Source organism: Mya arenaria, chromosome 6, assembly GCF_026914265.1.
Source record: "Mya arenaria isolate MELC-2E11 chromosome 6, ASM2691426v1".
Lineage (NCBI taxonomy): Eukaryota > Metazoa > Mollusca > Bivalvia > Myida > Myidae > Mya > Mya arenaria.
The window spans coordinates 74,689,382-74,716,449 of NC_069127.1; the positions used below are offsets into that span (position 1 = coordinate 74,689,382).

At 35.1% G+C, this 27,068-nt stretch overlaps 1 protein-coding gene across 3 annotated transcripts in view; it reads right to left on the bottom strand.

Moving 5' to 3' along the window:
* Positions 1 to 625: 625 nt before the first annotated feature.
* LOC128237526 (unconventional myosin-VI-like) overlaps positions 626 to 27,068 on the bottom strand; it is a 38,520-nt gene continuing 12,077 nt past the window's right edge. For 2 of the 3 annotated variants that reach the window (XM_052953110.1, XM_052953111.1), the window contains exons 9-29: positions 22,615 to 22,798; positions 22,021 to 22,165; positions 21,015 to 21,050; positions 19,528 to 19,685; positions 19,097 to 19,188; positions 18,595 to 18,667; positions 17,577 to 17,704; positions 16,820 to 16,915; positions 16,456 to 16,647; positions 16,159 to 16,252; positions 15,727 to 15,857; positions 15,062 to 15,269; positions 14,538 to 14,628; positions 13,939 to 14,089; positions 13,375 to 13,592; positions 12,026 to 12,104; positions 11,625 to 11,779; positions 9,240 to 9,343; positions 8,830 to 8,961; positions 8,185 to 8,409; positions 626 to 5,945 (exon numbers count right to left, since the gene is read on the bottom strand). In XM_052953110.1, the coding sequence (XP_052809070.1) occupies positions 5,755 to 5,945; positions 8,185 to 8,409; positions 8,830 to 8,961; positions 9,240 to 9,343; positions 11,625 to 11,779; positions 12,026 to 12,104; positions 13,375 to 13,592; positions 13,939 to 14,089; positions 14,538 to 14,628; positions 15,062 to 15,269; positions 15,727 to 15,857; positions 16,159 to 16,252; positions 16,456 to 16,647; positions 16,820 to 16,915; positions 17,577 to 17,704; positions 18,595 to 18,667; positions 19,097 to 19,188; positions 19,528 to 19,685; positions 21,015 to 21,050; positions 22,021 to 22,165; positions 22,615 to 22,798 (2,883 nt within the window). In that variant the 3' untranslated portion in view covers positions 626 to 5,754. The remainder of the gene's footprint in view (positions 5,946 to 8,184; positions 8,410 to 8,829; positions 8,962 to 9,239; positions 9,344 to 11,624; positions 11,780 to 12,025; positions 12,105 to 13,374; positions 13,593 to 13,938; positions 14,090 to 14,537; positions 14,629 to 15,061; positions 15,270 to 15,726; positions 15,858 to 16,158; positions 16,253 to 16,455; positions 16,648 to 16,819; positions 16,916 to 17,576; positions 17,705 to 18,594; positions 18,668 to 19,096; positions 19,189 to 19,527; positions 19,686 to 21,014; positions 21,051 to 22,020; positions 22,166 to 22,614; positions 22,799 to 27,068) is intronic. The other variant, XM_052953112.1, reaches the window with a different exon arrangement.

The following is a 27,068-nucleotide window of genomic DNA, read 5'->3' on the forward strand; positions in this document are numbered from 1 at the left end:
GGTTACCTTATTTGCTAAAAGAAAAGTCCTGGAGTATCTTGGAATTGTCCTGGTCCTTGTCTCTGGGTAACTAAAAAATCCTGGTGTGCCTGGAATACCAGGATACCTGCTCCAGGAATCATGAGATTCTCAGGAAATTCCCAGGATTTTGGGAAGACCAGGATAAATTTCTGCAAGGGCATGATGCTTGTGAATGTTCATCAAAATTGTCCAAGCGGTTTAGGAGCATTCTCATTCATCAGAGGTTTGATAAATCAAAGGCAAAGCATCGTCGCTCTGGTGTCAGTACAAGAATGTTAAGATGTTGTTTAAAGCAATTGTTGATGGCGCACGATGGGCGACAGACACGGTAATAGACCGATCACAGTAGCTCAACTTGAGCATTTTGTGTGAGCTTGAAATCGAAATCTGACCTTATAAAATGTGAATTTTTGCAGCATTCAATTTACAAGACTTCGGTATTTATTGCATTACATTAGGCTATTGCAAAATATACTGTTTTCATTTCTTTTAAATGTTCTATCCAAGAAAGTATGCAGTTTACACTAATATAGATGTACAAAGGATACAACCTTTCAACACACGTTTGTAATCTCGGTCAGTAGTAATCAAGAACAATGAACAGTTTTCCAACAAATGATGACTTTATTTTTCTTTGATTGAAGCATATGCAATACTATATGACCAAGAGTCACAAATACACTCGTACAAACACACACAACTGCTTACACAAAAATAAGGCTGAAAACAGAATGAAGAATTATGTGTTGGAACATTTATAGTGTATATTGTTCAGAACAGACAGCTTTAAAAACAAGGTACGGACAGCAGACCCCAATATCTCTAACAATCTCAAATTCCTTAAAACGAGCTGAGATAAGCACACTGTTTTTGTGGTATAACTATTATAATAACTTCTGTAATATTCTACTTCTGAAGGGTGATGTGACTTATAAATGACATTTCCCGTTTGAAATTATTTTTATGATAATCATGATCATGATCAACCAATTTTTGTAAAACACAGTTCAGGTTATTTGGCTAATTGCAATATGATACTTAAGCATGTTACACTTAAGATTTTTTGAGATATTGGGGCCATGCAGGAGCCTCTTACAGATTTGAGTGTAAAGAAAAATTATCTTTGTGTCATATTTTCAGTAATTTTATATCAATTTATAAAAACTGACTTTTAGCTATTATTTAAGTTGTATAAACAGTGAAAGAAATGAAAAAGAAATCACTTGTAGCCAACAGTGATGTTGCTACAATATACAACTTAGTATATCTCAAAGAAAAAACGATGATCCTTTCACAGTGAATACATTTAATATTGGTCCTCAGAGGTAAATATATAACAGTAAAATAATTTAGGTGTGTGTTTGCCTTAAGTCTATATAACATAGTTGTTTTTTAATATAATAAAAATATATATATGGATCAAATTTGAAGGTATCCAAAGGACAAGTAAGCTTGTAAGCCTGTCAACAAGTAAGCTTGTAAGCCTGTCAACAAGTAAGCTTGTAAGCCTGTCAACAAGTAAGCTTGTAAGCCTGTCAACAAGTAAGCTTGTAAGCCTGTCAACAAGTAAGCTTGTAAGCCTGTCAACAAGTAAGCTTGTAAGGCTGTAAACATGTAAGTAGTTCCAACGTGTCCAAAAGTGTTAAATACGTATGCCTGGTAAACCTGCATAATTTTGTATCATTTGAAATAGTATTGATTGCTGAAAAATGAATGTGTAAAATAAATGACCAAAAAAAACACCCTTGATAAAGTTGTTCTTCATTTCAAAGGGAATTGTTTGTGAAAAGGTATATATATAACATCTTCTTTATAATATTTGTTTGGGAATATTTTTACATATTATTTTTCTAAGCACCCAACCATTTCAAAGGATATCAAAATAATATAGGGTTAGCAGGCATCTGATATTCACATAATTGTACAATGGTTTCCTTATATTAGCAACTAAGGAAATGTTGCAGACATTAAGTAGCAATTTAAAAAGAACCATTGTTTACCAAACAATACAAACAACATCACATACATGGAATAATAGTAACTTCTAATGGTCTTGATCAAATTAAACTAAATTTTACATGTACTTTGTTTTTGACATTTCATTGATATTTAATATGAATTCATATCAAATTTGTAATTAAAACACAATCTGCAGAAAAATAAAGCTATTCCCATAATACAATAGTTGATCATAACAAGTTGTCTTCAAAATGAATATTCTATAAAAATAAACTTCCAAGTCATATAAGCGAGTGAAGCGCACATTCTAGGACCCTACTAAGCAAAAGCAAACAAAAATGTCTTAAAGGCCTTGTTTAAAGATCAACAAATCTTAAATAAGGCCATTCATTAACAGATACCAGGACAACAAATCTTGGACAAGGCTATTCATCATCAGATACCAGGACAACAAATCTTAAACAAGGTCATTCATTATCAGATACCAGGACAACAAATCTTAAACAAGGTCATTCATTATCAGATACCAGGACAACAAATCTTAAACTAGGTCATTCATTATCAGATACCAAGACAACAAATCTTAAACAAGGCCATTCATCATCAGATACAAAGGACAGCAAATCTTATACAAGGTCATTCATTATCAGATACCAGGACAACAAATCTTAAACAAGGTCATTCATTATCAGATATCAGGACAACAAATCTTAAACTAGGTCATTCATTATCAGATACAAAGGACAGCAAATCTTAGACGAGGCCATTCCTTATCAGATACAAAGGACAGCAAATCTTAGACGAGGTCATTCATTATCAGATACCAGGACAACAAATCTTAAACAAGGTCATCCATTATCAGATATCAGGACAACAAATTTTAAACTAGGTCATTCATTATCAGATACAAAGGACAGCAAATCTTAGACTAGGTCATTCATTATCAGATAAAAAGGACAGCAAATCTTAGACGAGGCCATTCATTATCAGATACAAAGGACAGCAAATCTTAAACTAGGTCATTCATTATCAGATACCAGGACAACAAATCTTAGACGAGGCCATTCATTATAAGATACCAGGACAACAACTGTCAAATTCTTCTACACCAGTAAGCAACTTTACACAGAGACCTGAGCACTATTTCATCAAGAATTCAGGAGTGGTTTCGTACCATATTCAATATATGCCATACTACTGTTGAAAATACTCCTACATACAGAACAACTCATAGGATTTCTGATGACACAGCCACAGGCAGACAAGACAGTCTAGAACAAAAAGACAACTGCAGCCATTTGTATAAAAGTCCCTTGTTTGGTTAAAGTTAGCCCAAAACAATACTGATTGGTCAATATTTATCCAATAAAAACTATTCACCAATCAGATTACTTTTCTGTGCACACTTGTCAAAACCTGTGGATAACTTATCCAGTTTAATACAATTGACTGCAGTTTACTAATTCATGTTTACTAAGTCATATCCATTCGATATACACTATACAATTAGGTTATTTCTAGATCAGTTTCGTTGAAAAGAAGAAAACAAAAAGCCAGGAGGCATATTTTATGCCAACCTAAAATAGTCCTGGTGCCTATATTCATTGGACATTCGGAGATCGGCATTGAATTTAACAAAAAAGATTTGTACATTAAAATAACCCTAATGTAAGTATATGGGGGAGAAATATAAAATGAGGAGAAGATTAAAGATCATAATAACCTACTGACATACATAAATGTTTATATCACAACACTTAATTGTAACAATTACAACAATATCACATACTTGTACACAACTATAAACTGTAAAGAAAACAAACGTTGAATATATGGTAAACATTGAAAACAAAGAAAGTAATAGATTTTTTTTTTTTTTTAATTATTAATAAAATGATATAAAAAATAGAATAGATCACAAAGACATTTGGTAGGACTGAATATTGTACACAACCTCATGAAAATATAATATTATTTGGTGTAGAAATATTATGACATATACTTGTATAGTGTACTCATCCCTTATTAATTAAAGAAATAACCTCAGAAACTTCTGAGTGCCATTCTCAACATTTCGCTAACAAAATATCCCAAACATCAAACTACAAAATATCCCTTACAAACAACCAATGCTTCAAGTTATATGGAATGTAGAAGTACACGAAACAAGCTAAGGTTAATCTTTATCTCAGGAATATATAGTAATCTTTCTTAACAAGTAAATTAACATTCAAATTTGAAGTGTTTTCCACTGGAACGTCTTACTTGCCTGAATTCATTCAAATTTTATAATTTGTAAACAAGATATATCTGAATTAATGAAAATATTTAAAATTTGTAAATACAGCCTAACTCAGTAAGTGAATCATTCTAGTGTCCATTACGAGTGTAAAAACCAGTACTGTAATCATGGAACAAGCCTACTGGAATACATGTAAAGAAACACCTAAGATATAGTTCTAATATAACACAATGTAGGACATTACGGTAATTCAGTCTTACACACAGAACCATTCCATGGCCGGCCATAGATGGCTCATGTCTTACTAACATTTTAACTGCAAGTGCAAGCTTAGAGCAATTACAATATGAACATAAATATCTTGTGATCACATATTATGTAAAGTGCAGTACTATTTAATTAACATGGAATTCTGCATAACCTTTCAAAACTTGACACAGTGTTACTCTTGTAGTGTTACAACGAGTGAATACACATATAGAATTATATGCATTAAAGAACTGAACACAATCGATGAAAATCATATGCACCTGTATGGTAGTATAAGTAAAATTCAAAATGGGAATGTTTCAAAAAATATCAAGGGAACTTTTCTTACAGCTGTATTCATTAATTCATTGGGTAAATTTTTGGCTAAAATGCTGTGCAACTTCTTATATATATGCAGTTTGACTTTTTGTTGCAAATCACATTCATTTTGATATTCAGTAGTCAGTATTCTTATACATTTTTGGACAATAAATCAGGGTCTGTTGTAAGCTGACCTGCTTCATTATTATGGCTAATAATTTAAGTTTTTAACAGGGGTTCTAACAGTGGTTAAATGTCACTGCTGAAAAATAGCCGGGAGTCTGGTCTGTTTGAGTAGGAGGAATTCATGCCCAAGGCAGGGTAAACGGGCCCTTATGAAATCATATCAAATGTCAGGGTATTTCTACTGTTTTCGATGCAAATGCCCATCAACTGTACAATAGTCTGGAGTTTAAAGCTCTCAATCCTTTTTTCAGAATTAATCCTGAACTAGAGAACTCCTGTATTTATAACAGTAATTGTAATGAATAGTCTAATTCTATGCTAGATAATATGGCTTCTACTTTCTGTTCTTTAAACAGGCACTTCAAAGTGAGCATTAGTCCAAACAAAAACATTTAGGGAAGAAAAAATCTAACTTAAATTACATCATATTGATATTAACTTCACTGCATTTACTAACAAAAATGACTATTTTTCTGACTATTTCTTGCACTCATAATATCAGCATTTTTTCAACAATCGGATATTAAATGCACCACAACAAAAATGGTCACCACGGTAAACAAATTACACTACAAAAACTATCATTTCAACAGTTTTAGCATTTCACTATTCACTACAATAAATAAGCCTACATTTTCAACAAAATCAGAAACCATAAAACAAAAACAATACTTCCCTTAACAAGAGTGTCCATTTGTGTACTATTCCAACTATATATTACTATCCCACTACATGATAAAAACCATCATTGTGTGTAAAACCTAGAACATTTCTCATCATTTGGCTACACCGAGGCGTTTTTGTAGAAACTTTGACGAGACCTTGTTCGCATTTTTCTTCAAGTATTCGGGCCCTTTGCCCTTAGCCCATTCTGTCTCGAAGTCTCGCCCCAGGATCTCGGCACCTTTCTTCTTCGAGAGGCCCGTCTCCTCCAGGCTCAGTTCACACATGTTTAGATCATCCACTCCTGTCAAAGAATAACTTTTATATAAAATTCCGTGGCATTTTGATTCTAGTATAGGGCTTTTTCGATAGTACCCACAGGTCCCACTAATGGACCCATTCCGAAAGCAAAATATATGGTATTTTTCCCAATCTTCAGAAAACAATCCCATTTCAAAGTAGAAAAAACAAGAGATGTTTATCAAACATTATGCCCCCCCTGAGCGCCATGTTGTCAGGATTACTTGGACAATTGAATGAAATATGCATAGACCAAAATGAAAGCTGATTTGTCATTGACATTGCATGCCTTTGAGGCAGTTTTAAGATTTATACACCATTGATAATGACCATTCAAAGTGTGAGGACATTAAGTACGTACAGTTTTAAATCATGTTCAGTTGATGACTGATACTTGCAGATTAAAAAGTGTATCCTCTTAGCAGCGGGGAATAAGTAAATATGACAAAATTTTAATGATGAATATGAGTTATGACCATGACCTTATCCTCTATGACCTCAAAATCCATAGGGGTCATCAACTGGTCACCCTCAACCTAAATGTCAAGTTTGAGGGCCATGGGTGCAGGCATTGTTAGTTATCTCTTGGACAACCTTTTATCATTCAAGGGCTCTCTGAATCTACTGGTCAGGCCAAACCTCCAAGTCAAGTTTGAGGGCCATGGGTGCAGGCATTGTCGAGTTATTGCCCGGATAACCTTATATCATTCAAGGTCACTGTGACATTTGACCCAGTGACCCCTAAATTCTAAAGGGGTCATCTATTGCTCAGACCAAGCCTTCATCTTAAGTTTGATGATCATAGGTCCAGGCATTATTGAGATGTCACTGGGAGAAGCTTTGTTAACGTTTTTGCATTAAAGGTCACTGTGACCTTGACCTTTGGCCCGATGACCCCCAGAATCAATAGGGGTCATTTAATGGTCAGGCTCAACCTTCATGTCAAGTTTTATGACCATAGGTCAAGGAATTGTTGAGTTTGCCTTCAAGGTCACTGTGACCTTGACATTTTGACCCGATGACCCCTTAAATCAATAGGGTCATCTACTAGTCAAGCCCAACCTCCAAGCCAAGTTTGAGGGCTATGGGTGCAGGCATTATCAAGTTATTACTCTGACAACCTTTTATCATTCAAGGTCACTGTGACCTTGACCTTTGGCCTGATGACCCCCAAAATCAATAGGGGTCATCTACTATTCAGGCCCAACCTCCAAGTCTAGTTTGAGGGCCATGGGTGCAGGCATTTTCGAGTTATAACTCAGACAACCTTAAATCATTAAAGGTCACTGTGCCCTTGACCTTTGACCCAATGACCCCTAAAATCAATAGGAGTCATCTATTGGTCAGACCCAGCCTCCATGTCAAGTTGATGACCAAAGGTCTAGGCATTGTTCAGTTATCACTCAGACAAGCTTTAAAATCCTTTTACCATTAAAGGTCATTGTGACCTTGACCTTTGGCCCGATGACCCCCAAAATCAATAGGGGTCATCTACTGGTCAGGCCCTACCTACACGTCAAGTTTGATGACAATAGGTCCAGGGATTGTTGAGTTATCACTCGGACAAACTTTGGTCTACCGACCGACCGACCTACCGACATGTGCAAATCAATATACCCCTCTTCTTCGAAGGGGGGCATAAATATTTATGTAAAGTTTTGAGGATAACTGAATTCAGATATTGATTTTCATCACATTCAGAGATCAGTATGAAATATTTTCTGTCATGATTTATTTCAATAGATAGATAGATAGATTCTTTTATTCCTCCAACAATGGAGAGCATAACATATTTATAACATACAATACATGAATATACAAAAAAAAACTAATATTTAATAATTTCCTCATTCGCAGGAGACTGAAAAGCTTGATTTTTTTAACTGTAAAATTTCCCAATTTAGGCATATTCATGACTTAAATTTTCCCTAAAATGTCTTGGGTCTTTTTCCCAAAACAGGCAGAAAAAGCCCTGTAGTATTTTAATAGAAAAAAATGTAGTACTAGTTTTTAAGACTGCAGAAAGAAATTGTACTCAATTTAATTTGCTATGAAGATCTTTCTTGAATCTTGCAAGATTTTTTAAAAAGATACAGTAACCATCATAGCATTCAAGATCTTTAAAATAGAATCTTTCTAGAAGAAAAAAGTGATCCTAAGGTCTAATTTCCACTTCTTTGTCAGATTTTGTCCCATAAACATATGGAAGATACCAGCCTTTCACCTTGAACCCCCACACTCACCTGCCACCATGACGACTGGCTCCTTATCAGGATAGACCTCCATTTGTCGGGCGATGTATTTCCCATCAAAGTGTGCATACCACATCCCATGTTTTTTCTCTCCATCATCTCTATACTCGTCAGCAGGACGCGCGAACGGAATCTTGAAGAAGCGCTGTATCCCGTTCTCCTCACTCTGTCTGACCGGCGCTGCTGGGGCAGCCTGCGTGGGTACATAGTTCTCAGCTGAAACAGAAATGACATAAATTGTTCAATGTGTAATTTAACACTGACTTTATAACATCTTTCACAAAAACGCTAATCCTTAGTAATTTATTAAAAAACAACCCTTAAAGCAATGCTATTCTATTACAATAAATGCTCATACATTCCAATTTTCCTTTAAAAAGCTATTCTGCTATTGGCTCCCTGCTTTCTGTTATAACTCTTCCGCAAGTGGTCTCCCTTCTCAACCCAGCCCCACATACTCCCCCTTATACCCAACATCTCCTCCAAACCCAGTTTCTTCCTTTTGGACCTGGTGTTATGCCCACTCCTACCTCTTGGCTCCCTGCCTTTTGTTTATACTCTTCTTAGAGTTGCCCACCTTCCAAACACTGCCCCACACACCCCTCCCGTATCCTCAACATTTCACCAGCCCCGTACCTTCCTCCTGGACCTGGTGTGGGGCCCTTTCCTCCTTCTTGGCTCCCTGCTTCTTGTTCTTACTCTTCCAAGAGTGGTAAACCTTCAGGCGTCTGTGGAACTCGGCCCGGCACGCATCAAGGAGCTCCATGTCTGTAACAGTAATCATAAAAAATGTAAGGCTGATGTCGGGTGTCTCATGACTTACGACTATAATTATTAATCTGAAAGCAATCACACACTGCAACAAGAACACCATTAGCAAATGTCAAAGCTTGTCAGTGTTTTCTTAATGAGCTAAGCTGCAAATCTCAACAACTTTGACAAATTGATGGAACTTGCTGAACATAAGTGTGTGGTTACAGTTAAAATGTTTAAACTGCAGGAGAATAGTTAAGCAAAACTTTACAAAATACTCTTAGATATCTCACCACATGAAGTGTTGATAGCGTCCCGAAGCTCTGCATACTTCCACTTGGAGAGGTCAAGTTTTTTGGTGGCCTGGGTTGCTCTTTGGGCCATAACAGCCTCTGACCTACACGGGCAGAAAGACCAAGGGGGGTTTGAATTTTGGATATATTGCAGATGATTATTTTTATATACAGTACATAGAATGGTGCATAATGGTTATTGAAGCCATTGGACGTGCAAAAGGGTAAAACATGGGGCATGTAGGACCTCTGTTGGTTTGCTTGTCGTGTGTATATACATGTACATGTATAAAATTATGATACACATGTTTATTGAAGCCTTTTAAAATCCTGGTGAAATTTTACAGATCTTAATTATATATTTTATCAAGTTTAAAAAATTAAGTCCACATCTAAAATCATGGAGGTAATCATAATAATTTGTGTTATGTAGTACAATAATTCCTTTAATTACATATTTATACATTATCAAATAACATAATAATGTTCATTTGAATGCATTTTAAACCAGGGAAAAATAATACTTGCTTGAGATATTTTTCTTTTTCACTTTTTGTCTGTTATTAAAACATGGTAAATGAAATAATTTGACCATTCCTCTGAGTTGCTATCATTCTATACACATGCATGAAATAATAAAGAAAAGTTATTAAGTGAAGTCTTGCATTGATTACATGAATAAGAAACTTAAATGTAAAATAAAAGAACAGATCTAAAACAAAACAGAGATGCATGTGTAATATAATATCACTAACTTATTCAATATATATGTAACTCATCATTGACAGTGATTGTACCTTAAATGTTGTCAAGATTACCATGTATGTGGCAGGCATTTGGCATGTAGGTGAGTATAACAGAAAGGCTTATTCATTATTACCCCCAGTATTACCCCCAGTATTATCCAGTATTACCCCCAGTATTATCCAGTATTACCCCCAGTATTATCCAGTATTACCCCCAGTATTATCCAGGGCAACTTGCTCATGGGACATTGCATAATTGTTTGTAAGATTTTTGTGATACTTCATGAAAGAATCATATTTTGATTAGAGAATGCATCACAGTTACTGAAGAGTTGTAATGCCATTGTTTCCATGTAAGCCTTTCTATTAACATGGTTGTTTGGTGTGTGGGTTGTAGCATGCTACATGGGGGGTTGGGTCGTCACCTGACAGTGTTGTCAATAGCCCAGGGGTCTTTTCCACCCTTTTTACCAGAAACCTGGAGGTCCTCACTGTTGTAAGGTATGGCACAGTTTAATGTTAGTTATAACGGGTCAAAACATTAAAATAACTTACAGCAAAATAGAAATACAGCAATTTCTAGCATTCTGTCTCAAAAAAATGTTGTTTGAAATGACACGTATCATCAACAAGAACGCTGCAGAGAAAATGCTCGATTGTTTTTGCTTTTTAGTCAAACAAGGGACATAAATGAAGAATAAAAGCCAGAGTTATGCGCCTTGCTAAACATGTGTAAATTGTCTCTGACATCATGTGTATTAAGTTAAATTTGAATATCTTGTACAATTTTTTAGTTATGACCAATGTCAATTTTGTTTCAAACACTGATGCCAACAACGATGACACCAGAGCTTTGACATTGTCAATACCTCAACTTTCTCTTCAAACAGAAGGAAAAACATCATGACCAGCAAAAAACTTACCAAACATCCACAATGTTTTTCCACAAGTAATATTCATTTCACTTCCTCTTTCACTTTTTGAGTTCAAACATAGAAGTTCAGTATTTGGGGAGTCATCTTCTTACTCTCTAACCAGCTAGTATGACTATATTACCAATATTAACAAAACATTTTAACTTCTGAACAAACCTACAATCTATTCCAGCTGTCAATACCTTGCAGTCTGGCACCAATTCCTTTATAATTCATTGAGAAACAGAGAAGCTTAAACTATTTTCACAAGTTTCTCTGAACATCTGAAAGGTTCAAGACATCTTACAATCTTGGGCCATCTTTTCAATGCTTTCTACCTTTTATCTTCAGTTGTTATTATACAATATATTTTAAAACAGTTTGTATTGTAATGCTGCACCAAGTTTATTTTAATTTTTAAGATTTATTTCCATTTCCGGCTATTGTTGAGTATTCAACACAAAGTCTTAATCTGACAATATTTTGTCATTTGCTCATTATTTATCATCTATTCACCTCAAACCCCTGTATCGTTGAGTATTCAACACAAATTCTTGATCTGACAATATTGTATCATTTGCTTATTGTTAAGATAACTCCTCTATTCACCTCAAACCTCTGTAGGTCAGGGGAAGGAGATATCAATACCTCTGATTTAATTTGTCGGGAAACAGACAAGTTTAAATAATTCAAAGCTAAAACCCCCACCCACAACTAGCCTGTACCTTGTAAGAGGGGGGAGTGTGACATCGTCCACCTGGTTTTGGTCCTCTGCGGCCAATCGGAGCGCAATCTCTCTGTCACGTCTCTCCTGCTCGATGATTGCCTGTCGCTCAGCCTGCTCCGCACGTTCCTTATCTCTCTGGGCCTTGTTCAACTCCTGAACATGGTAATGTAACATGCATTTGCCAAAATCATATCTATTGCTCCAGTATTACTAAGTTTTTACTTCAATTGATAATTTGAAACTACAAACCTCCAAATTATGGAGTATATAGTATCTTGCTTGATCTTACACATAATGGAGTAACAATTGTATCAAAACCCAATTGATGAAAGACAAACTTTCCATTTGTTTTAAGAATTTCACAGGTTAATTAGTTAGATCGAAGGTAAAGGTAGCGACCTGTTGTTTTTTCTCTTCTGCCTCTTTCTTCTTTCTCTCCTCTTCTTCCTTCTTCCTCTTGACTTCCAACTCTGCTTTCCTGTAATGAAAACAAATGCATAGTAAGATAGATGTGTCAAATCTTTATCCACAGTTCTTTTTTTCTTCTCCAACTGTTCCTGTTCCTCCGTCTAACAATCCCCTATAATTCAACCACAGTCTCTACCCAAACCTGCCTAACATATTAACAATATCAATACCACTTCAAGTTTCATTTTCTTCTCCTCCTTCAATTACTTATGGTATCCTATGTTTCACTCATTTAAGTAATAGCACTCCTCTGCTCTAACTCCTATGTCCGCTTATGTCTTCTTTCTTTCCTTCTTCCTCTCCCTCTATCATTCTCTCAATCCTTCCCTCCCTCTCAAACATGTACTATTCTCACCCAATATTTTCTTCAACTAACAGCTTCCACTTTCCCTCTTTTCTCCCTTACATATTTGTGACAAACTCTGAGAATTTGGGTCCAAATAAGATAAGTTCGTTTTTGAGAAAAACTGCTTCAAACAAGACGTCATAAGATCAAGAAAAATATAATCAATTATCAGGATCATTGTCATCAAAAGCACAAAACATTTGCTAAAATAATTTAATTAAAACCTTAGAATTTGTTTTGTAACTGCTTTTTTCCCCTTAAATAATTATAACTGTAGATGTGTTACTTCCCCTGTTTGTAACTACCATTACCATGAACTAGAAGATGGCACAGGCATGTTTGATTGCAGTTTTCGCGGGAGAATTTCAGCCTAGCTGGTTAAAGTTTTATAGCCTAGCTGGTAACAGTTTCTCTATTCCATTGTTTATAAATTATATTAAAGTGACCTTTGATATTTTGTTTCTCAAAAACAAGCAAATGGGAGTGTTTTCAGTGTCTTTCTAATCTGCTGGAAATGGAATCATTTCACTTGAATGAAGCTAAAAGGATTTCATTGACAGCTGCCAAGTGAACAAGTGAATTTTCATGTTGCAAAAGCATGAATATAATAAAAAGTATTTTTATGAAAGTTGGTATTTAAAACAAAAAATTAAGTTTATTCCTTAATCAGTCCTGTCAAAATATTTTAAGTTATAACACATAATATACCAATATATTTTAGCTTGACAAAAGCTAATGGTATCACTTGCAAGTCTGTTTCCTGGGTAGAACCAGTACTGGCGTTCATTTTGAGAGGCCATGAGAAAGAACCCCTGGTGGTGATTGAACCCACAACTCTTTCCAATCCCCTCCTCTACCTCTCTCTTTTCTCCTTTTCTTTAATATTATTTTGAAATATCTTCCACAGACCCCTCTTTTTGTTTTTTATACTTACAGTTTCCTCTCCTCTTCTTCCTGTTTCCGCTTTTGTTCCTCTGCCTCTTTCCTTTTCCTCTCCCTTTCCATCTCCTCCTGGATCTTCCGCAGTCTCTCCTGTTCCTCCTTCACCTTATGCTGCTCCAGCTGTTTCTTCAGGTCATCCAGGTTATGGTTCATCTTCGCTACCAGATCCTTGTACTCTCTGTTCATTTGCTCTCGGGTCATGTCTGTGGTCTGCAACATTAGAAAGCTTTTATTAGTGTTTATGACATATGAAAACAATTTCCATCCCTCTTTGCATAGCTCTTAAATGACTAACAAGCCATTGTTATTAAATGCCCATTGCTTTACAAACAGTATAACAGTAATCTTAAAACATACAAATGAAAAATTTGACAGTTGTCAATCTAATAAACATCCATATAGATTTTTAATAATTAAAGATATATCAACAACAATTAAATGGTCTACTTATCATGACCATGTGAAATATTCAAACTATAAATGCACCTTACTGAAACTGACACTTAAGCATACATTCACCTTCAAATTATTCACATACAATTATCCATAGACATACCCTTATTTTCTTTATAAGTCCCTCAAGTGCGGTCTCCATTTCTCGGACTTGCTTGGTGGCCTTTTCCTTGTCCTTCTTCATGTGTGACACAATATCGTTCATCAGGGTCAGCTGGGCTTGCAGAGCCTTCACCTTGGTTACCATCTCAAACCTGCGGGACACAGATTCAAAACAGGGCTAGTTCATTTACATTAATTTACTTCTACAAAAAGTTAATCGTTAAAACAGTAGTTATGAATGCTGGTCAAGGATTTTGCCATGGTTTAAATAAGTAATCTTTTAAGAGGCCAAGAAAAAATGTCCTAAACCAAAAACCACTTTGAGTTTGAAACAGACAATAGTACAGTAAGGGGTACTGAGGGGTTGGGGATTGGGATTGGAAAACCAATTTCATAGCTAGATAACTGCTCACTGTTGAAATGACATCAAAAAAAACAAAATCATGTGATCTTGCGAGTCAAACACAGATATGACAACATCCAAGTGAAGCTATAATTGGATAATCCATGCAATATGTTTATTTGTTTTCATTTCAAACATCAAAACTGTCCAGGATCCTTACACAAGGCTATGTCAAGTACATATTCAAAACTCCTTACTTGGGTTTGAATTTCTTGGCAACATTCCACATTCGGATGGTCTTCTGCAGAGCAATGAGTCTCCCACTGCGGTACTGTATCTTGTTCTTTACTGCAAACATCATATTCATACATTTACACAACTCTATATTTACAGTGACTGTAATCAAGGAAATGAGCAGTGTTTTTCTTAACAGAGAAATATATTACTGTTTCTCATTTTCTAATCAGAGCAATTTTTTAAGCATTATAATGTCCAGGTTTAAGAAGATTACCAATATATTAAATATACTATTCCAGATGGAATAAAGAAGATTAAGCTGTGGAAAATTTGATCCTTAACATAACTTTAGTTTTGTCAAGTACTTGTATGTGTTTGGCTATGTTAGCCTAGTTAACTATTTTCTATGCCTTAGTGATATTAACTTCATCTGTACACACAGAGAATTTTTTAAAATACTCAAAATATCACCGATTTTTTTACTTAACATGATGGAATCATCCCACCAGAATTAAAAGCCATCCACAAATTGTTCACTACTCACACTTGATGACTGACAGTGCGCACCACTGAGCCTTCTTCCATCGGGAGCAGAGCAACCAGCGTCGCACCTTCTTTATCAGGGCGGCAAGGTTCTCAGGGTCACTTTTCATGATCTCGTCAAACTCGGCAAACTTTCCCGGCCGGAAAAACACCTTCGTCAGCCCAAACTTGAAGTCATTGTCATCCAAACCCAGGGCTTTAAAGAGAGCCTGCAAAAAACATTGATCAGTAAATATTTTCCAAACTCTTTCTAGTGTCTGAAAATACTTTTTGCAATTAATCTCTTAAGTAAGATTTCTATCCTAAAAACCTGAACATTGTGGGAGATGAATACACAAACATGTACATTAATATTTTTTTGCAAACTTCATATTTCTCAAATAATCAACACATAAATAAAAGGTGTTATAAAAATCCTAAGTTAGTTTTAGTTTAAACATATTTAATTAAACATATAAATCAAACATTGCAACATTGTATGTCATACAATTACATACATGATATATTGAAACAGATTAAACAGGAAGTAGAGCAAATGTTTTTCATATGAGCTATCCCAAGTAAGAAGAGGAAATGTTTTTTTTTTATTTTTCTGATTTTTTCATTTTATTTTTCTGTTTTTTTTACAGTTTCACTGAAAATGATGATAAAAGACCATCAGTTTACCTTGCAGAAGAGCCTTGGGTCAAGCCTGGCAAGGTCCGGGGGTAGGTAGTTCTTGTACATGTTGTAGAGCTCCAAGAACTGGGTTCTGGAGGGGTAACCCTGCTGCATCAGATCCAGCACAGCATTCATACCTGTTGCAGGGTAAAGTGCATGAAAATGAGACATGTGTATCAATTCAGAAAATTGTACATATGTTTATAATGGTTTTCTCTGCCTGTAAATTGATATGTATCATAATATATCCTTCACTCTTTTTGTTTTTATTTTGGACCAATTGATTTGTAATCATATGTATGGGCTTTATACTGCAATACACCAGGGCATGGGCCCTTACAACCCTAATGTATATGTAAACATTTCTAAGATCAACCATATAATACTTTTTGTAAAATATGCTCTTTCACAAAACAAGATGAAAATGGCATCACCAACCTGCACACTCCAGCTGGCTCAGAATGGAGGCTCCCTCGGCCATATGATCACACATCTTGCTGTTCGGCTTGATGCAACGCACAAAATTCGTGCCCTACAAAAAATGTCTAATCGTTATTCAGATGTTATCCTTTGACAATTAATTTTTTGATTGTCAAGTCCATCAGTGTCACAATCATGGAACAGTAATGAGAAAGATGACAAGCCATAAAAAAAATAAATAAAAAAAGTGAAAGTGAAAGGGTTCTATCGGACACTTTATTTAATGTCAACTTTTCACTTTAGCTGACCACTTACAGTAGTTTTGAGTTTCTCCATGAGGACAACGAGCTGTGATCGGAACTTGCTGCCAACAGAGATGAAGTTCAGTTTCCCTGTGGAGATCTCAACAGCCTCAAACAGCTGTTTCACCAGCGTGTTCTTGCTCTCTCGGAACAGGAACTCGAGGGATGCGTGAAGGGCGTCATTGTTCTTCTCTATGAACTGGGTCTGTAAAGGACAAGTGGGAATGTTTGTAAGGAGGACTTATTAACATTTTATTATGTCATCTTTTTTCTTCTGTTGCAATAAAAGATAACCTTAATAATACCAAATTTGTTGTGTCCTTAAAAAGAAAAAAAATGTATTGCAACTTGCAACTATGTAAATCATTTATATTTACTGTGTGGTAGCAGACGGCCCCAGCGAAGTGTTTGATGAGGAAGCCCTCATCATCTCGCACATCCCTGTGGGATTTCAGCTTGGATTTCCGCGGAATCTGAAAATTTGATGATACAGAATTTGAAATACCAAAAAGAATATTCTACAATGCCTTTTTACTATCCATTAAGATGATAACACAATTCCCTCACACCCATGTATGATTTGATTTCTAATATGTTGTCATCACAAAAATATTGTAGTTTTTAAATAGTAAATCAGAAGTTTTAAGATTAATATCATCATCTATATATCACACAATTTTCATAATAAAAAATTATATTTTAAACAAAGACATTTAATATTTCTATAATTATGTGTAACCTAGGACGCAGTAAACTTTAATCCTGCTAGTAAAGCTGCTAGGTCATGATATACACTACCTATAGACGAAGGGTGAGAACAAATTACGAGGACTTTTCTTTTGCATTTTCTACAAAATGAACATTTATAATGCTTGATATTTAAACTTTTGACTACGGAGGGATAAACTAGCATTGGAATATTTACATTTTGAACAAATTTATGGCCAATTGAAAAAGGACATTTGACCACCAACAGAGCATGCCAAAGTACAGTCGAACTCTGAGGGACCAGTGAAAATACCTTGAGCCTCAGCCAACAGGGTTAGACTGTTTGTCATTTTATGCATAAGTACTTACTGTTATTTTAATATTGTATCATATTTAATTATCTAAATAGGTAAGCAAGGTACATACACTAAGCCTGAAGTGCTGTTTGTTCCTGTTGTGCACCTCCATGGTGAAGTGGTCGGGTTTCGGGGTGGGCAGCTTGCTCTCCTCGTCCAGGAGGTCAAAGATACCCTTGCCCTTCATCTCTATCAACTCTGTAGAACAAACGGATGACACATCAGTATATATATATATATATATGCATAGTTTAACTGGGGAATAATGAAAATATCCTAAACAACTGCATATTTTCGGTATTTATTTCATTTTTCTATTTTTACATTCCTGTTGTGTTTCCTTAGATGAAAGCATGTCCTTTCAATAAAATGCAACTTATTCTTGTAAGATCAATTTACCTCTGATCTTACAAAATGAAGTTTTAAGGCATTGCAAGAAAATAAAATATATTAGATCTTAATTAAGGAAACCATTATGCGCTAAGAAAGCGGCTGAGAAAGTGACATAATTGTTGCGTTTTTTTTTTTAATCATGTAAAATGAATATCAGACTCATAATCTAGCTCATATTGACAATTATAAGACTGTTTTGAAGAAATACTGTTTTTGCCGATTTTGGGACCATCTGGTGTCTAGTCCCTTTAAATGTTGTTGAAACAAGTAAAGTCATTAACAAAGAGACAATTTTATACTTCATTGTACATTCAACTGCCATGGAAGCATTGTTTTATAGTGTTGTAGTGAGGATCATCCTGGATAAAGTTTGCAAATGAGTGTAAATATACACATTGAATATTTCAAAATTGCGGTTCATCTGTGTATGAAAACATTTGGTCAATGTACAAATAATAATGAAGTCCTTATGACCAAATGGTTTCATACACCAATTAATTGCAATCCTAATACATTCAATGCTTAATTGTGCAATATAGTTAAGGTAACTCTTATTTAAGGGAACTCATATTTAAGACTCTTATTTAAGGTCACTCTTATTTAAGACTCTTATTTAAGGTAACTCTTATTTAAGGTAACTCTTATTTAAGGTAACTCTTATTTAAGGTAACTCTTATCGCAGAATGTCCACCTACCTATACAGTCCGTGTTGTCCGTCCATTTGATCTTCTTCACATTCAGACCTTCCTTCTCATACAGCAGTTGTTCCTACAGAAACATACATATTGTGTTAGATCTGGTCAGTTCATTCTTTATTCATTTTCTAACAAGCATACATGTATTGCAAATAACCTGTTTGAGAGATGGACAAGGGCACTACCAAGAAAATGCCAATGCTCATCTTTTCAGTCAAAAAAGGGGCATCACTCAACAACTATTCAACCCAGAGTTGTAGGTCTTGCTGTACAGGTGTGTGTGTTGTCTCTGGCAAGTGTACCAAATTATGGTGAAATTTAACGCCAACACTGCCAACAACAACAGCAAGGCAATGACAATACCTCAACTTTTTCTTTTCGAAAAGAAAAAATAAAACCTCAAAATAACATTAAATTAGGTCTAACTACAAGGCTATCCAGGTCTCAGAAATAGAAGTACATAATTATACATTGATATTTTGAAGGACTCGGTCAGTGTTACCTCTTTCAAGATCCTGTCATTGAAGAACTGCTGCAACTTCTCGTTACAGTAGTTGATACAGAACTGCTCAAAGCTGTTCACCTGGAAGTACTCTGGAAACAACATTGTTCACAGTATTATTACACCTAGTCATTCAAAATGTATTGATCAGAAATCAATGTGTGGAATAGAAAATATGCAGCCGGACAAGGTAATCCCTATGTGTTATCATATTACGCAGCAGCAGGGAACAAAAAAATCTAACCATGCTTGTATTGTCAACTAATCACATCTAACAGAATTGTTAAAAGAAACTTCAACCGACACACTTTAACCATAACTTGATCTGAATAACTTACCCAAATGAATGTGTATAACTTTTACAATCATATTCATCATCTATATGTCACAATCAATGACTAAGCTACAGCCAATTTCAAACTGCAACTCACCGAAGCCAGCAATATCGAGGAGACCGATGTAACTGGAGGACTGGGAATATGGCAAAGCCTTGTTCACACGCAGTACAATGTAGTCAAACAGGCGGGAGTAGATGGCCTTGGCCAGCGCGTCCCGGGCACTAGATGCCTCGGAGTACTTTAGTGGAACCCTGGGGCAAGGATAGAGGTACATGTAGTTAGAACAGACTGGTTACTAAGGCACCTATCAATGTTATGGCTCTATGGGATCTGATTCACATGTATCATTACTATTATTCGGATTATCCAATTACACTATTTTAATTATTTTGAATTATGATGGCAGAGCTGTATTTTTTAATTCTTTCTTATTTATTTTACCATTTAATGCATTTTCAAAAAATTTGCAACTTAATTAGTTCTTTTGTTCAAGGATGAATATTTTGCAGGGGTATTTTATGATATAATCATACTGTAATAGAAACAGACTGTATTTCATAAACAAAATTACGCCAATCAGATGTGTCGCCTTCAGGAGCAGCCATCATTTTTCTAGTAACAGTCACTATGACCTTGACCTTTGACCCCGAAATCAATAAGGGCTCTATGGATACATCTTCTAGCTATGATCATTTTGCATACCAAGAGTGAAGACTCTACAACAAGTCATTCAAAAATTTTTTTAATCTGAAACGGAATTGTGATGCCGATCCTGCAGACATCAAAGCAGGATTCAATAATAGGCATTGGTGGTGCATATAAAGGGTAGAGTGTAAAAAAATAAAACCTTTAATTTAAATATACCTTTTTCTATCTTTATTAACTATGTTTATTCCAATGGACCCTAGTAAAAAAAAATATATTCTAAATACTCTATTTTATCCTGCAATGTTTATTTAATGTATTTCTTGACTTCGATAACATGTTATTTAAGACAAAATCAAAAACCCAGCCCAAAACCAGATAAAGCATGATGCACAAGAAACAATAGATGAGTAATGTTTTTAAAAAGAATCATATAAAACCTTTATGACCACACAAGCATTGAAGACTTTTGTATGTCAAGTGTTCTTTAAACATACCAGGTTAAGAGCATGTGAATTTCAAGACACATAATGTAACCTTAGTAACATATAAGGTTAATTATTTATTCAAAATGCACAAATAGATGAATCCACTATAAATGGCATCTACAACAGGTCAGTGATCAGTTTGTCCTTAAAGTTTTTGTGAACTGTTCAAATTGATGAATGAATAATATTTAATAAACACAACAGCTTCTTCTAAATTTATGGTCCTTCCAATTTACATATGGTAAATTGAAAACCCAAACACAATAAAGTGAACCAAAATTTGTATACACACAAAACTAGTTTCTTTCAAGCTTTAAGAAAAAATTGATCACCAATAAAATAGAAGCAGAGGACGATAATATACACAAGGGTTATTTTGTTCATGAGCAAGCTCTGTGTTGTAGGAAAGGGACATAACTATGTTGCTTCAAGGCAGGTAACTCTTACATGATTACTTCCCCATCATCTTTATTTGCTAGACGTCTGCAAAAGGTTGTACATAACAGGGGTTCTTAGTATTAAACTCAAGCACTTAAAAATAATTATCAAACCATTTTGATAATTAATATAAGATTATCAAATGAATTAAAAAATATACATGCAGAAAATGAATAAAATGAACTATTATTTAGACAAAATGACATAAATTAATTTCTAACACAAAATTTACAACATAATATCTTAACAAGAGTGCTGCAGAGCGAACACCAGTGCTGGTCTGTTCTTTTTAGTCAATAATTGGGCATAACTCGACACTTTTTATACACATGATCACATTCTCATTGATTATATCTTAACAGTTATTCAGTTACCACCAAAATAATGTTTTTGCATTAATATTTCAAACTATCAAGGAACATAAACTTCACAATTAGGAGTATAACTTCCCCAATAAGGAGTATAACTTTCACAATTAGGAGCATAACCTTCACAATTAGGAGCAAAACTTTTACAATTAAAAGCATTACTATCACAATTATTAAAACTATTTAGTGGTTTTGGGACTTGCTGTACATGTGAGCATTGTCTCTGACGACATGTGTACCAAGTTTCATTTGAATATTTGAATGGTTTTTGAGTTATGGTTAAAGTTTTTGAACAGCAACCACGACAACACTAAGGCTATGTCAATAATGTGACTTTTTTCTAGCTAAAAAGCAAATTTTTTTTAAATTCATATCTCTTTATTAATTCATTTTCTAATTTTCAAAAGAATAAAGTAAAAAATAAAAAGGTGAAAACCCACAACAACCATACATAACCCACAACATCAAGGTAAATCATCTCAAACTTGTCATCCAACCCTAATAAGCAGTCAAATAACTTCCTGTTGTCTTCTCTCCCTGATTTTATGTTTTTAACATAGGAATTTATAAACAACAAAACACAAAATTACAAAAACAAACCAGTGCACTCAATCCCATTACCCCCATTCCCCTTTCCCTCTACTCACTTGATGGCTGTTCCCTTCACTCCCCCGCGTGTGGCTTGCATCACCCGAGTGATCAGGGCTTCCTGTAGCTCTTCCTTTTCCACCCCCAGCAACACTGCCACTACAAGCAGTGACTTCGTGGTTGCATCTGCCAACTTACAGCCACCTTAAAAAGAAGGTCATTATTTAGTGTGGTTCACATCTGGTTGTTTAACACAGTCACATTATTTCCAAAATATCTTTTTAATTTTCAGACACCTTTGGAAGAAAAATGTGATAGTTTGCTGATGAACACAGACACACTGTTTTGAAGAGTATTATTATTATTATTCTACACTCAAACACAACTTCAGTCAGGCTCACTTAAAGGATGTTATCCAAACATATTTTAACTAGTTGAAAATGTTGACTAGTCAAATGTTTGAAACTCGAACACATTCCTGGTATTGAAATGCTTAAAATTAGACACATTATTACTTCTCTATTATTGTGAAAATGTACATTTATGCAAACTGTATACTGTAACCTTGACATATCTGTGGTATACTCACGTAGAATTTGACCATATTTAAAGCAGTGAACAAACAAAGAGATAAGTTCATCAGCCAGACGTACCCCTGGTGTCCTCGTGATTGTCCTCAAACTCTATGTTCCCCAGGTGGAGCACCGCAGCCACCACTGTGTACACGGAGAATCTCTCATCGTCTGACATCCCGAGATGGGACATCGCGTCATCACACACCTTGAAGTCTCGTACATCGTCTAATACCGGGTCATGGAGGCTTCCATTCTTCAGGAACTGGGTGGTTGAAAGGAGTGTAAGAGAGGTTTAGATTCTACAGACGATACTCGCAGTATCAGATTGATCACCTAATATAATTCATAGAGTGGAAATAAGATGTGTTCATATATAACTTGTTAACGAAGAGTCCTATATATTGTTGCACATCCGAAGGTGTTTAAAACAGAGAGTACTAAATGAAAAAGATTCTCATAACACTCTTTATAGTGTTACTTTTGTGCCTACTATAAGTATGATCTATGATATTTTCATAAAAATATCAGCACAAATAAAAAAAAAAGATAAATGAAAACACAATAACAATGGTTTATCAATAAACATTCTGTACAAATGATGTATTTTTACTATTAAGTTTGTTTGACACATGCTGGAAACTGGAAATGCTAAAAAAAAAGTGGCTTTTACAATATAAGCAAATGCTATTAAATCCATTCATCAGAAAAACAAGATCACCACAAGAGCCCGATGCCAATGCTTGTTCTATCTCGTTAATGAAGGGAAATAAAAGGCCACATATTGAAACAAGAAATGTTGGCCTGACTGCTCATGAAGAATCAAGATATTAAATTTTGGTTTTTGAGATTAATAGCAAAACTTTTGAAAAAGGACTCTCGTCTCTGATGACATCAAGGCTATGACATATGAGGAGCGTTTTGCTGGTAGTGGCAACATTATAAGCTGCCAAATCAAGGTTCCCTCACGCACATATCGACATACCAAATTCTACACATTTGCCACATGCACAGGTATCTTAGTTGAGAGTTTAAAGACAACATAACATTTCATACTGACTGATATATGGCTGAACCTGGTGAAAATATACAAGTGTTTTTAAGATTTGAGGCTTACCAGGTGAAAAGTAACAGCGCATTCAAAAATAAACAAGAGCTGTCACAGTATGTGACAAATGCCCCCCGAAAAGTAAAAGATCAAACAAATACATATGGCAAGTTTTTTTAAATTGCCTCTGAACATAAAAAATATCACCCATACTTGACAACCTTCATTTTTATGTCCTTATATTCAGCATTCCATTGTGAATAAACACAAAGTGAATCTTTCACCTTAGAGGTAGGGACATGGGTCTTGCACGTGACACGTCGTCTTGGTATGTCGAACACATGTGGCAAGTAATTTTAAAATCTGTCCATACAAGAAAAAGTTACAGCCCGGACAAAACAACCAATACTCTGTATGCTTATATGCAGCACTCCATTGTGAATAAACACTAAGTGTGACCTTGACCTAAGAAATAGGGACACGGATCTTGCACGCGACACGTCGTCTTGGTATGCCGAACACATGTGGCAAGTTATTTTAAAATCTGTCCATACAAGGGAAAGTTACAGCCCGAACACGACAATCTATACTCTATGTCATTATATGCAGCATTCCATTGTGAATAAACACCTAGTATGACCTTGACCTTAGAGGTAGGGACATGGTTATTGCACGCGACACGTCTTCTTGGTATGTTGAACACATGTGGCAAGTTATTTTAAAATCTGTCCATACAAGAGAAAGTTAAAGCCCGAACACGACAATCTATACTCTATGTCATTATATGCAGCATTTCATTGTGAATAAACACCTAAGTGTGACCTTGACCTTAGAGGTAGGGACACGGTTCTTGCACGTGACACGTCGTCTTGGTATGTTGAACACATGTGGCAAGTTATTTTAAAATCTGTCCATACAAGAGAAAATTACAGCCCGGACACCACAACCTATACTCTATGTCATTATATGCAGCACTCCATTGTGAATAAACACCTAAGTGTGACCTTGACCTAAGAGGTAGGGACACAGGTCTTGCACCCGACACATCGTCTTGGTAATTCAAACACATGTACCTAGTTATTTTATAATCTGTCCATACAAGGGAAAGTTACAGCCCGGACACGACAACCTATACTCTATGTTCTTAAAGGCAGCATGCCATTGTGAATAAACACCTAAGTGTGACCTTGACCTAAGAAATAGGGACATTGATCTTGCACGCAACACGTCGTCTTGGTATGCCGAACACATGTGGCAAGTTATTTTAAAATCTGTCTATACAAGGGAAAGTTACAGGCCGGACAAGACAACCTATACTCTATGTCATTATAAGCAGCATTCCATTGGGAATAAACACCTAAGTGTGACCTTGACCTTAGAGGTAGGGACACGGTTCTTGCACGCGACACGTCTTCTTGGTATGCGGAACACATGTGGCAAGTTATTTTAAAATCTTTCCATACAAGGGAAAGTTACAGCCTTGACACGACACTCTATACTCTATGTCCTTATATGCAGCATTCCATTGGGAATAAACACCTAAGTGTGACCTTGACCTTAGAGGTAGGGACACGGTTCTTGCACGCGACACGTCGTCTTGGTATGCCGAACACATGTGGCCAGTTGTTTTAAAATCTGTCCATAATATTCTGAGTTATTGAGTCAGACGGACGGACGGACGGTGCGATTTTAATATGCCCACCTTCGGGGCATAAAAAGATCTAGGCAATGTTTATGGGGAAAACTTTTCTGTACTGTACTGTTGCAAGCTTGGTATCCTTGCTCAAGGAAGGTAGAAAGAGCATTTAAGATGAGCCCCTGCCATGTGCCGTTGAAAGTGCCTTATGCCATTGTATTAACAGTATGATAAAGAAGCGTTTACAAAAGCATTTTCAGACTGGATTGTACATCTCAAAAAGTTCGTGGATGCCAAACTATAATACGTTGAAAGACTCAAATACACATTTCTGCCTTGACAGAAACTATTAACTGTAAACGCACCGCTGTTGCCACTACACACAAAAAGTTCCTTGTGAAAACCAAACAAGCTAACAATTCAGTAAAGATACTTAAAATCATAAAAAAGATAATAAGAATATGAACACAACGGAATCATATTCATGCACAAATATACATTATTGTACAAGATGTACTGAACGGTCTCAAATTCAACCCTTAAGACAACATTTCATGCAGATAAATGTGGAGTAGTCATGCAAATTCAGAAACAACTTCATCAAAATAAACTGTCAGTCAATATTACCTTCTAGAATCATATGGCCTATATTCATGCAATCATACTGGATTAGAATCAATCTCGATCAATAGATCTGTCATAAAGTAACATTTAAATTGCCAATTAGCAGAAGATGAAAAATAGACAGTATGGTTATATGTGTTCATATGTTTCTTGTAACATCAACTATTTACTTTTGACATAAATAAAAAAAAAATGAATGGTGACAAAATAAAGCCTTTTAAAATCATCACTGCTCTTTAAAAACAGAGTTAGTCGATTTTGACTACTTTTAGGAGATGAAAAAACACTTGTATGATAAAATACAAAATAATTTTTTGTTTTGTTTCTTTTATGCTTATTTTCAGAGTATTTTTGGTATTTTAATTTATTTTTTCCAAATACCCTCTTATTGATAAGTGTTTGCTATGCTGCTAAGCCCTTCACAAAAAGTTTTGATCGCTGATGACGAAGCTGTCATTTCTAATGCTGGCTCGTGGAGAAATAGTTCTCGAAGAGTTTTGTAATAGTTTACTATTAACTCGAGTTTAAGTGCAAACATTTAATGAACATTAATCAATGAACTTTTACTTATGCGTGAATACATGACCGAAATTATGGCCATTTACTGAATGAAAATTGGAAAGGTTGAACATGTAAGCAATACAAATGTGAATTAACATTGGATTTACAACAGCTTTTCAAGTTTCAAGTTGGTTTCATGATACATTGGTATTTATAAAGACTTTTCCAGATAAAGAGTGAAGACTGCTCTTTTAGGCGTGGTGGGGTAAAAACATTTATCAGTTATTTGTTGTGTGAATTTTCCAGGAAGTTTTTAGTACAAATTCTTAAAGTTTAAAGACATTTGATAGATGATATAACATCAAATTTATGTTCGAGCAGTTGTTTCATCAGTAATATGTTTTGTAAGAAAGCAAATGTTCGTACATTTGATTCACCAAGTTCAAGAAAACTTTTGAAAAACAAGATAACCATTTTTTAATAAATGGTTAGTTATGTTTATTTCCAAAAATATCTTTGTTTAGACATATAAATCCTTTTTTAAAATCAAAATATTATTTTTGGCAACATTAACTGGTTTAAAATAAATATGTTTAGTGTTGGTCAAAGGGAAGTAACTACACTTGATTTTAAAAGTAGTTCTTTGAGTTAATTGAAAAAAAATTGAAAGAAACGTTGTTATTAACTCACAGAATATTTTGATTTTAAAACAAACACTTTCTTCTT